At 40.8% G+C, this 12,522-nt stretch overlaps 2 protein-coding genes across 6 annotated transcripts in view; one reads left to right on the top strand and one right to left on the bottom strand.

The window, feature by feature from the left end:
* The window catches only part of EIF2AK4 (eukaryotic translation initiation factor 2 alpha kinase 4), a 97,128-nt gene extending 96,648 nt beyond the window's left edge, over window positions 1–480 (top strand). For all 5 annotated transcript variants that reach the window (XM_045450065.1, XM_045450066.1, XM_045450068.1 and 2 more), the window contains one exon: window positions 245–480. In XM_045450065.1, coding sequence (XP_045306021.1) covers window positions 245–302 — 58 coding nt within the window. In that variant the 3' untranslated portion in view covers window positions 303–480. The remainder of the gene's footprint in view (window positions 1–244) is intronic.
* A 5,931-nt stretch (window positions 481–6,411) lies between these two features.
* SRP14 (signal recognition particle 14) lies at window positions 6,412–9,236 on the bottom strand. Its single transcript, XM_045450064.1, has 5 exons — window positions 9,109–9,236; window positions 8,896–8,968; window positions 8,267–8,379; window positions 7,086–7,118; window positions 6,412–6,626 (listed from the first exon to the last, which is right to left on the bottom strand). The coding sequence occupies exons 1-5, from the start codon at window positions 9,130–9,132 to the stop codon at window positions 6,537–6,539; spliced, it is 333 nt and encodes a 110-aa protein (XP_045306020.1). The 5' UTR covers window positions 9,133–9,236; the 3' UTR covers window positions 6,412–6,536.
* Between the last annotated feature and the right edge of the window lie 3,286 nt (window positions 9,237–12,522).

Raw genomic sequence — 12,522 nt, 5'->3', positions numbered from 1 at the left:
AGAAATGCTGTGACTGCTGTGCCGTAGATGTCCTCGTGTCAGAATGCCAGTCATTCGTTACCAGCTGCTTAAAAGGCATGGTGTTCCCCTCATGTAGGATCCTATACTACAGACCCTTGCCCATCACCACTTCTGTAAAACTTACATAGTTTTTTCAATGACTAGCCTTACATTAAACGTTCTAAATTTGTTATTAACTTTGTTCTTCACCCATTATATTGATCCTACCTTTTCTCTTTTGCAGGGTATCTGTGTTATTCCTGTATAGCTATAGAGATGACTACTACAGAATTTTATTTTAATCCTAAAGAATGGTCATTATCTTGTTGAAAGACAGGAGCTTATACTATGAAATGTTGTACATTCACTGTAATTTAAACTTTACATTCTAAGAAGGTGTCCCACAAAGTTGAGCTTTGTAAGTTTTTCATGTGTAATATATAAATTTATCTTTTTGAATATAATAAATGCTTTCATATATCTGCTGCTTTTAAATTGCAAATCCATTAACACTAAAGGTTTTGTGGAGCTAGAACACAAGAAAACAGCCACGTTTTTTCTTAATCCTAATGACTAAGCACATGACTATGCCCAAACCACCCCAAAAAGGTCCACACCAAGAAACATAGTAATTAAAACAGCCAAAAAGTAATGTACAAGAGAAAACAGTTACATACAAGGGAAACCCTGTAAGGCTACTGGCTAATTTTTCACCAAAAACTTGGCAGGCCAGAGGGAGGGACATGATATATTCAAAGTGCTGAAAGAAAACCTGCAGCCACAAATATTCTATCCAGCAAGGCTATCCTTCAGAATAGAAGGAGAGAGAGAGTTTCTCAAACAAAAGCTAAAGGAATTCATGACCACTAAACCAGCCCTACAAGATGTGTTAAAGGGGACTCAGTGGAAAGGAAAGACCATATAGACAGAAGAAAAGTAGAAAGCACAAAAGCATAAAATTAAGTTTATCTCTAAAAATTAGTAAAGGGATTCACAAAATAAAAGGATGTAAAGTATATCCCAAATACCTAGAATGTGGGGAGAGGAGTAAACAATGGGTTCAAACTTCAGTGAACAACAACTTAATACAGATTGCTATATGCACAAGAGATGAGATACTAACTACTAACCTAATGGTAACCACAAATCAAAAACCAGTAATAGGCAAAAAGTAGAAAAAACAATATGTCTAAGGAAAGCCAGCAAACCGTGAGAGGAGATTAAGAAACTACAAAATCAACCATAAAACAAGTGACAAAATGGCAGTAAGTACATACCTATCAATAATTACTTTGTAAATGGACTACATGCTCCAATCAAAAGACACAGGGTGTTGGGGCACCTGGGTAGCTCATTCAATTAAGTGTCCAACTCTTGATCTTGGCTCAGATCACGATCTCATGGTTTGTGAGATGGAGCTCTTCCACTGGGCTCTGTACCAAGCAAGGAGCCTGCTTGGGATTCTCTCCCCCTCTCTCTGTCACTCCCCTACACCTCAAGTGTGCACACACTATCTCTCAAACTTAAAAAGAAAAGGGGCCCTTGGGTGGCTTAGTCAGTTAAGTGTCTGACTTCAGCTTAGGTCATGAAATCTAGGTCATGATCTCATGGTTCCTGAATTCGAGCAGTACACATCAGGCTGTCAGTTCAGGGCCTGCTTCAGATCCTCTGTCCCTCCCCTGCTTGTGCATGTGCTCTCTCTCTCAAAACTAAACATTAAAAAAAAAAAAATTTAAGTTAAAAAAGACATGGGGTGACAGAATGGATAAAAAGGCAAGGCCCGTCTATATGCTGCCTACAAGACAGTTCTGTCTTAAAGACACCTCCAGATAAAAGTGAAGGGATGGAAAAGCACTTATCACGCAAATGGAAATAGAAAGCTGGGGTCGCAATCCTTATGTTGGACAAAACAGACTTTAAAACAAAGACAGTAATGAGACAAAAAAAACACCACATAATAATAAAGGGGACAATCCAACAGGATGTCACCATTGTAAATATTTATGCACCCAACATGATAGCACCCAAATACATAAAAAGCAGGTAATACCAAAGGAAGTAATCAATAGTAATATAATAATAATAGGGTACTTTAACACCCCACTTACATCAATAGGTAGGTAAGACAAAATCAACAAGGAAACTGGTTTTGAATGACTGGGTAAGATGGATCTAACAGATATATTCATAACATCCCATCCTAGAGCAGCAAAATAAACATTCTGTTCAAGTACACATGGAACACTCTCCAGAACAGATCACATATTAGGCCACAAAAAAGCCTCAAGAAACAAATTATACCATGTATCTTTTTCCAACCACAGTGCTAAGAAACTAGAACTCAATCAACCACAAGAAAAAGTCTGGAAAGAGCATAAAATACAGGGAAGTTAAATAACATGCTACTAAACAATGAATGGCTCAACCAAGAAATCAAAAATACACAGAGACAAATCAAAGTGAAAATACAATGGTCCAAAATCTTTGGTGTGGGCAAAAGCTGTTCTGAGGGGGAAGTTTATACCAATACAGGTCTACATCAAGAAAAATCTCAACCTAACCTTACACCTAAAGAAACTAGGGGAAAAAGAAAAACCCAAAACCAGTAGAAGGAAGGAGATAATAAAGATTAGAGCAAACATAAACCAAATAAAAACTAACACAATAGAAAAGATCAATGAAACTAGGAGCTGGTTCTTTGAAAAGATAACAAAATTGATATCACTTAGCCAGACTCATCAAAGAAAGACTCCAATCAAAAAAAAGGAGAAATAACAGCTGACACCACAGAAATAAAAAAGGATTATAATATGAAAACTACATGCCAAAAAATTAAGACAACCTAAAAGAAATGGGTACATTTCTAAAAACACATAACCTCCCAAAACTGAATCAGGAATAAAGAATTTGAACAGACCAATTAGCAGCAATGAAATTGAATCAGTAATCAAAAAACTCTCAAGAGGATTTCACAGGCAAATTCTACCAAACATTTAAAGAAGGGTTAATACCTATTCTTCTCAGACTATTGCAAAAAATAAATGAGGGAGGTAAGCTTTCAAATTCATTCTATGAGGCCAACATTACTCTGATACCAAAACCAAATAAAGACATTACAAAAAGAACTACAAAAAAATCTGTGAAAACACAAGGTGTAAAAATCCTCAACAAGATACTAGCAAACTGAATCTAACAATACATTTAAAACCATCATTCGCCACAATTAAGTGGGATTTGTTCCTGGGATGCAAGAGTGGCTCGGCATTCACAAATTAATCAATGATCAAATGATACATCAAGAGAATGGATAAAAACCATACGATCATCTCAATAGATGCAGAAAATGTATTTGACAAAGTACAACATCCACTCATGATAAAAATCCTCAACAGACTAGGCTTAGAGGGAACATATCTCGACATAATAAGGATCATACCTGAAAAACCCACAGCAAACATCATTCTCAATAGTGAAAAAGTGAGAACTCCTCTGAGATCAGGAAAAAGAAAAGCTCTTACCACTTTTAGTCAACTTTGTACTGGAAGTCCTAGTCACAGCAACCAGATAAAAAAAGAAATAAAAAGCATCCAAACTGGTAAGAAGCAAGTACAACTTTATTCACTACTTGCAGATGTCATTAACTACTACCTATAGAAAACCCTAAAGGCCCCACCAAAAAACTACTAGAACTGATTAATGAGTTCAGTAAGGTCACAAGATACAAAATCAATATACAGAAATCCACTGCATTTCTATACATTAACAATGAAGTAGCAGAAAAGAGAAGCTAAGAAAACAATCCCATTTACAACTCCATCAACAACAAAATACCTATGAATAAACTTAACCAAGGAGATGAAAGAACTATACTCTGAAAACTATACAACACTGATGAAAGCAATTGAAGACACGAATGAAAAGACATTCCATGCCTATGGATTGGAAGAACAAAGATGTCCACACTACCCAAAGCAATCTACAGATTCAATGCCATCTCCATCAAAATACCAACAGCATTTTCCACAGAACTGGAACAATCCTCAAATTGTATAGAACCACAAAAGACCCCATAATAGCCAAAGCAACTGTGAAAAATAAAAAAGTGGACATATCACAATCCCAGATCTCAAGATACACTTACACAGGTGCAGTAATCATAACAGTAGAGTGCAGATACAAAAATAGAGATCAATGGAATAAAATAGTCCAGAAATAAAAGCATGCTTAATGCTTACATAGTCAATTTTTGACAAAGGAAGCAAGAATATGCAATGGGAAAAAGTGTCTTCAACAAATGGTGTTGAGAAAAGTGGACCACTTTCTTACATCCTACACAAAAATAAATTCAAAATGTATTAAAGACCTTAATTATGAGACCTCAAACCATAAAAGTCCTAGATGAGACCATAACTAGTCATTTCTCTGGCATCAGCTATAGCAACATTTTTCTAGGTATGTCCCCCGAGGCAAGGGAAACAAAAGCAAAAATAAACTATTGAGACTACATCAAAATAAAAAGCTTCTGCATAGGTAAAAAAAAAAAAAAAATAACAAAACTAGAGGCACCTGGGTGGTTCAGTCAGTTAAGCATCCAACTTCGGTTCAGGTCATGATCTTGTGGTTTGTGAGTTCCAGCCCTGCATGGGGCTCTGTGCTGACAGCTCGGAGCCTGGAGCCCTCTTCGGATTCTGTGTCTCCGTCTCTCTCTTCCCCCCGCCCCCACTCGCACTCTGTCTCTCCCTCCTTCAAAATAAATAAACATTAAAAAAAATTTTTTTTTAATTAACAAAACTAAAAGACAATCTACCGAACGGGATATTTGTAAATGACATATCCAATAAAGGGTTAGTATCCAAAATACATAAAGAACTTATATAACTCAACACCAAAACAAGAGCCCAATTAAAAATGGGCGTAAAAAAATAAATAAATAAATAAATAAAAATAAAAATGGGCGTAAGACACGAACAGACATTTCTCCAAAGAAGACATACAGATGGTCAACAGACGCATAAAAAATGCTCAACATCACTCATCATCAAAGAAACGCAAATGAAAATCACAACGAGATATATCACTTCCCACCTGTCAGAATGGCTAAAATCAAAAACACAAGAAACAAGTGTTGGCAAGGATGGGGAGTAAAAGGAACCCTCCTGCACTGTTGGTGGGAAGGCAAACTGGTACAGCCACTGTGGAAACCAGTATGGAGGTTACTCAAAAAATTAAAAAATAGAACTACCATATGACTCAGTAATTCCACTACTGAGTATTTACCCAAAGAACACAAAACACCAATTCAAAAAGATACATGCACCCCCAGGTTTACTGAAGCATTACTTAAAATAGCCAAATTATGGAAGTAGCCCAAGTGTCGATGGATAGATGAACGGATAAAGCAGTGGTAGATACATACACAATGGAGTATTAGTTACAAAAAAGAGTGAAATCTTGCCATTTGCAACAACATGGTTGGATCTCGAGAGTATAATGCTAAGTGAAATCAATCAGAGAAAGACCTATACCATATGATTTCAGGTGTAGAATTTAAGAAACACCACAAGCAAAAAAAAAAGGGACAAACCAAAAAACAGACTCTTAACTCCAGAGAACAAACTGATAGGGGCAAGTTGGGGTCGGGGGAGGGGTGAAACAGGTGAAGGGGATTAAGACTTCACTTATCCTGATGAGCACTAAGTCATGTACAGAATTGCTGAATCACTATACTGTACATCTGAAACAACTGTAACACTGTTAACTATTCTGGAATTTTCACACAATTTTTCCTTTGGATGTAGGTAAACATTAAAAAATCTGATAAAGAGAGGTTGTCCAATAACCCATCATGCAACTTGCTCTCTTGAAAAAATTAAATACTCTTTTTCCCCTCCCCAGAAAATGTCCAAACCAAAGGGCTTCAAGAAATCCGATACCATTTTTAACTTGGAATCGTTATTCCTGCTATTCTGTAATATGTTTATCTTTAAGGCAATTAAGCAAAGTCTCATTGGGCTATGAGAACCCATTCAAATTTGCCAAAGGAACCATGATGTTAAATTATACGGCCCGTTGGGAAGACTATCCATGAGATAGCACAACTTTCTATAAAACTGTCAGGTTTTAATTCCAGTAACCTAGAACACAGGTTAGTAATCATTGCCACAGACTATTAATAGGGGGTGGGAAAAGTAATAAATAAGATATGGTCAGTGCGGATAAACAGAAGTTTAATGATCCACTGTTCTTCACACAGAGCGCTACAGAGACTTTATGATCCGGGGACATACAACCATGCAACACGGACCAATTAGCCAATGCTAAAAAAAAGTTTGCTTCTTACAACTTGGCTTACAAAGTTGGCTTCTTACAACTACCCTGTAAACACTGCAGCCCTTCTTCCACCCAAAATGACCCTAATCTCCCAGGAAAAGTTACGACAGGGGAACCAGAAACCTAGCTCTGCGGCCCAAAGTAAAAACCGAAGGAAAACTAGTAGTTCGGCGGTTAGTTGGCGAAAGCAGGAAACCTGGTGCCCTTCACTGCGCTGCTTTGCTCTTCTTACTCTTGCTCTTTTTGTCCCTCTTCTTCAGCCCATCCATGTTAGCTCTCAGTAGGTTGGAGTAAGCCTAAAAGACACACAGCGCCCACTTAGTGGGAAGAGTTGCAAATTGGTGGAGCAGCTGCCTCATTTCCATAATGAATTCAGGGTAGTCAGTATCAGAAAGCCTACCTACTTGATAAAGCACCTAAGACCACGGGGCACGTGTATACTACGGAAAAATGGCGTGAGAGAAAACACACTCTCTCACGTGACAGCAGCTTCTGACATTTTTTAAGCCAAAAGGGAAAACTGCAGGCAACTTCTTGTTTAACTATACTACAGAGAACAAATCTGAATCGGAAAGCAACATCTACCTTAAAAAACTAAAACGGAAGACAACATGGGTGTTGAAAGTAAAATTCGGAGCCTGGCGGTTTCACTCAAACTACTGACAAAACGTAAGAAATATCATTCTTAACCCACTGTTCAATTTGTGCTCACCCTTGCCCTGAGAAAGGGCATATGGGGTATGCCAGAAACTCACCATCTGGAACTTGTTCACTTCTTTGGAGCTCACCTGGAAAGGGGAAGAAAGAAAAAAAAAAAAAAAAAAAGGGTCCACCCTTATTACTCATATAAGAATCCTCTGTCTCACCCCAGGCAACAACTCGTGAAAACAACATAACATCTTAAAACAAAACCTCTTGAAAACAACCTAACAGCGTAATCTCGAAAAAATCTCCTTCCAATTTTAGGGGTCATAATACACCGACGGCTGTTTTCCTACTCTACTTTGCCAAACGAAGAAGCAAAGCAGCTCTGTACTTTTTTCCACCTGAGAATTGTACCAAGACGAGAAAGAGGTCGAAGGGGGCTCCTAAAGAAGCTATGCTCCTCCCTCTGAAGTTTCTTACACACGGGGCACCGGCTTTCTCCCTGGATTCTAGAGATGTCAGAGAACTTTGTTTTAATCTTTTGTGCCAATTACATTTAAACTACTTCCTCCCCACCTTATGTTAAACCTACTTCCGTTAACTCAGGCCTATTTAAACAAAACGCAAGCCAACACAGGAGAAATTCTACTTCTGAAGATTCCTAAAGTTTTCGCGTTTCATGATACCCGAGTTTATTTTTTAAATCCACAAGTTTGCATTACTATAAAAGTCCTCTCAAGATAACTGACAAAGGGAAATTTATCAACCAATTATGGTCTACATTCTGGTAAGGACCCTATACTGATGTAATTAAAGGGCAGTGTGGTTCTGCCCCAGCAAAGGAAAGAAGTAATTCATTCAGAATCCAGGAAGTCTTGTTGCTACATATTTGCTATGTCGACCACAAACACAAGGGAATAATCAGCTTACAAGTAAAATCATCTGGTACCAAGAAACTGTTCATTGAAGGCCCAGCCCAACACGGTAAGAATTAGGCATCAAATATTTATGCCAATTCCTCCTTACAATGCCACTATGAGTCAGGACCGATCTGCTAATTTTATTTCCACAAAGACTTCAGTAGAATAAGTGTTTGACTTTTTCAATTTAATTTTGCTCTTGAATTTCCTACTACTAAGGTAATAAAAGAAGGCCCCGATCCCAAAACAGTGGGAGAGCTAAACCCTTACAAACCTTAAACAAAAACAAAAACCTGCTTCAGCTATGCCCCATCCTCAGTGAGGTTCAAGTCTTCTAACTCCAAAACTGTAGTATCACGAATCCAACTCACCACGGTGCTGATCTTCTTTTTCCCATCAGTAGCTCTTAACAGACACTTGTTGTCGGAGGGCTCAAAGCCCTCCACAGAACCTTTCCTTGGAATGGGTTTCGTTCGACCGTCATCTGCATGAAAAATACATCCTGATAAACACAGCCACAGACGTTAACAGGCAGACAAAAAGTGAGCATGGAAGGCATAGGAAGACGATACGTAATTCACCTCCACTGCTCTAGTTCTGATAACTACATTATCCGCTATCACCAACAGCTTGGCCAAACCTTGGGAAACTACTTGCTACTCCCACGACGGGAATATAGTAACAGAAAAGCAGCTTAAATCTCACTAACGGCGGGGTTTGGAATCCTTGACCAAAAAAAGGCTCTATTTGGGGCACACTGTAACCAGAACCAGTTTGGGTGGCTAAGTGCCGGGGATCGCACGCACCACAATCCATAATGCTTCCGTCCCCCAGCCCTGAAAGTGCACACTACAGGAAAAGGAAGGTAGGGGACGGAGGGGATGCGCGGCAGACGGACTCCGCCCTCGGCTCCGGAAACTGAGAACACCTGGCACCCCGGCCGGGGCATCACTCGGCCTCCCAGCTTCTTTCTGACCCTGCCGCGTGGACAGCTGCTTACACTTCTTCAAGGTGATGAACACGCTGCCCGACAACCGGCACTTCTGGAAGAGTCTGGTTAGCTCCGTCAGGAACTGGAACATAAGCCAGGCCCCGTTAAGCAGTCCCAAATCCTCTCCCCGTCAAGTCCTAGTCCCTCCCGCAGCAGGAGACAGAGGCCCCGAGCTAAGCCCCAAACTACATCCATCCCTCGGCCAGACAGCTCTGGCTTTACCTGCTCGCTCTCCAGCAGCACCATCCCGGCGCCGCTAGCTCCCCTGCGTCAGCATAAGACCCAAGGAATTGGAGCCGGAAGTTTCACCCAGGCTGGGCGGGACTTCCGCTATTAGGTTTCAACTCTCTTCCACCAATCCCTGCCTCTGTCCTCGCCCCTCCCTCCGCCCGCGCCTGCGCTCTGGGACGCCCCCTCCTTCCCAGGAGAGGAACCACCCACAGGGCCCTGGAGCAGTCGGGGTTTTCAGAGACGGGGCGTTCTCGGTCCGGTCGTGGTGTCGCTGTGAGGGAGCGTGGAAGAGGGATTTGATGGAAACGTGTAGTTTTGTATATTCAGTGTATGTTGAGCAAATTACATGACAGTCCAGTGCTTCAGTTCCCTCAGCCTGTAATAATGGTATCCAATTCACAGCATGGTTGTGAAGAGTAAATGACTTTATTGGAATTTACCTGAAATAGTGCCTGACACCCAGAAAGTGCCCGATAAGCATTAGCTGTTTTGTTATTGTTGTTTCCATTATCATTGTCATCATTATAATAAATTCCCACGGTGGTCCTCTGAACTCTCCCTCTACTCTGACCCCGCTGGGTGGCCCTAAAGGCTGACCCCAACTCTAGCATGAAGGACTGGAGCCCAGTCTTGGTTTTACCTCTGGATTCAGTCAGAAGACCTGCATATCAGGCCCCTGTTCTGCCAGTAGCCAATTTGAACCCTAGGCCCTCTGTGAAGTCAAGCATTTAATCATGCAAGGGGGTTTTACTGAGGGCCTCCTGCCTGTGCCAAACACTGTTATAGGGGATGGGGATTCAGCAAGATAAACTAAGCTCCTGGTTTCCTGGAACTTGGGTTCAAAGAATAGGCAGGAAATAAGTAAGAATAGCTTCAGATGCTGAGTGCTGTGAAGACAACTCACTAGGGTGATACAAATGAGAGTGAGGTTGGGGTCAGGGAAATCTCTTAGAGGAGAACTTTGACCTAAAAGCTAAAGGGAGCAGCCATTCAAAGATCTGGGGACAGAGCGTTTCAGACACAGAGAATGGCTAGAACAGAAGCCCCAACAGGGGAGCAAATTGCTCTATATGCACAAGGAGGAGTGAACGAATATGGAGAGGTTGGAGAGATTGCAGGTGACCAGCTCACATAGGGCCTATGGCCATGTAATTTTGGATTTTGTTGCAAGCACAAAGAGAAGCTTCTTGGTTTTTGTTTTTGTTTTTTAATGTTAATGTTTATTCATTTTTGAGAGAGAGAGAGAGACACAGTACGAGTGGGACAGAGGCAGAGAGAGAGGGAGACACAGAACCCAAAGCAGGCTTCAGGCTCCCCAGGCACCGCTTTAAAAACTTTTTTTTTAAGTTTATATATTTTGAGAGAGAGAGCAGGCGAGGAACAGAGAGAGGGAGAGAGAGAGAGGATCCCAAGCAGACTCTGTACTGGCAGCGTAGAGCCCGACATGGGGCTTGAACTCATGAACTGTGACATCATGATCTGAGATGAAATCAAGAGTCAGATGCTGGGGCTTGAACTCATGAACTGTGACATCATGATCTGAGATGAAATCAAGAGTCAGATGCTTAACTGAGCCACCCAGGAGCCCCAAGAGAAGCTTCTTGTTAAGGAAGTTTTAAAGAGGACAGTGACAACTTAATTTACATTTTAAAAGATTCCCACCCCACCCCCTATCTGTGGTGTGGAGAATGCACTGTGGAAGGACAAGGCAGGAAATGGGGAGACCAATTAGAGGGTTGTATTAGCTTCCTATTGCTGCTGTAACAAATCACCACAAACTTAAACACCTAAAACAACATGATTTTGCTCTTTTATGGGTCTAGAGGTCAGGAATCTAAAATCAATGAGTCTGCAAGGTTGCGTTGCATCTGGAAGCTTCAGGGTAAAATCTGTTTCATTGTCCTACCAGAAGTCACCTTCATTTCTTGGCTTGTGGCCCCTTCCTGGCTTCATTACAACCGCTTACTTCCAGTACATCTCCTGCTACTTACTCTGATCCTACTGCCTCTCCCTCTTATAGGGACCTTGTGATTACATTGGGCCTTTCTAATAACCTCCCCATCTCAAGATCCTTAATTTAGTCACATCCACAAAGTCCTTTATACATGTAAGGTGACATATTCACAGGTTCCCAGTATTGGGCCATAGACATCTTTGCTGAGTAGAAGGGGCTACCACAGAGGTTACTGCAAAAGTGCAGGTATTAGTACATTTACAATCAGATGAGGATCTACTTTGAAGGTAGAGTCAACAGGATTCAGGCTCAATTAGATGTGAACATTGCAAGGAAAAAGAAATCAGGAATGAATCAAAGGTTTTTGACTGGAGCAATTGGATGGATGGTGGTGTCATTTACTAAGGTAGGAAAGACCAGGGAAGTAAAAAGTTTTCTAAGAAGATTAAGAGTTTTGTCTTGGTCATGTAATAACTGAGATTACATGTTCTTTTAGGGTTCCCAAACCCACTTCCAGTGCCAGCGGGGCAGTGGGGGGGTGGGGGGGTTCCCACACACACAACACCAAGCAATTCTGACACTATCTACCCAAAGATAGGATCAGAATCCACAGGTTAAGGGTTCAGTCCTGTAAGACTGTACCTTGACCTCCCACTTCAAATGCTAGTCGCTAGCCCAAAGGATTCCAACGACCTCCACCTTAGATTCGATAAATTTGCTAGAGCAGCCCACAAAACTGAAGGAAACACTTAAATTTCTCAGTTTACTAAAGGATATGATAAATGTTAATAACAAGACACCCATTTCACCTTTATGACTCTGAGGTGTTTTCAGGAACCGTGGATGAAGACCAAATATATCTGAGAAATATATTCTGAATATTTGGTCATCTGAATGACCAAATATATATTTCTTACAAATCATTACATCATGCATGTCCAAGTGGAACTATCAAATAAGCAGCTGAATATACATATTTAGAGCCCAGCAGGGAGGTAAAAGTTATACATAAAAATTAGGGAGTCATCTTCATATGTCATGAGACTAGAACAGATGAGAATAGTCTGGTGAATATCCCTCCTATTGGGCTGCCAGCACAGGACCGCTCTGTGATGACCACCACTATGAATAGCCTTTAAAAAGCCCTGGGTCTTGGTATCACTAGTTCAGAAGTCAGAGTCCTAGTTGGGATCCCCAGTTTGGCCAACTGTAGGTCTAAGCTTGAGCCTAAGTCCTGGGGACAGGTGAGAGAGTGACCCTTTTATTTTACTTGCTTTTCACCAAGACCCACATAATGAGAGATTACAAATAGATTCAGATCCTAGCGAACCAAAAGCCAGCTTCGGTCTGCTACACAGAATCAATAGCCTAGGGTGAGAAGTGGGCAAAGGGTGCTGGACATTTGAAAGAAAGTGTGAAATCATCAGAGAGTGAACATATTTGAGATGTGC

Source organism: Leopardus geoffroyi, chromosome B3, assembly GCF_018350155.1.
Source record: "Leopardus geoffroyi isolate Oge1 chromosome B3, O.geoffroyi_Oge1_pat1.0, whole genome shotgun sequence".
Classification (NCBI taxonomy): Eukaryota; Metazoa; Chordata; class Mammalia; order Carnivora; family Felidae; genus Leopardus; species Leopardus geoffroyi.
The sequence above is the reverse complement of the archived record's forward strand: the minus strand, read 5'-3'. Positions and strand labels throughout refer to the sequence as shown.

Excerpts from the sequence above, each read along its gene's own strand:
- SRP14 (XM_045450064.1), bottom strand. The coding sequence starts at position 9,132 with ATGGTGCTGCTGGAGAGCGAGCAG. Across the intron at positions 8,969-9,108 it reads TGCTGCTGGAGAGCGAGCAG|TTCCTGACGGAGCTAACCAG; the intron begins GTAAAGCCAGAG and ends CTTATGTTCCAG. Across the intron at positions 7,119-8,266 it reads AAAAGAAGATCAGCACCGTG|GTGAGCTCCAAAGAAGTGAA; the intron begins GTGAGTTGGATT and ends TCCCCTTTCCAG.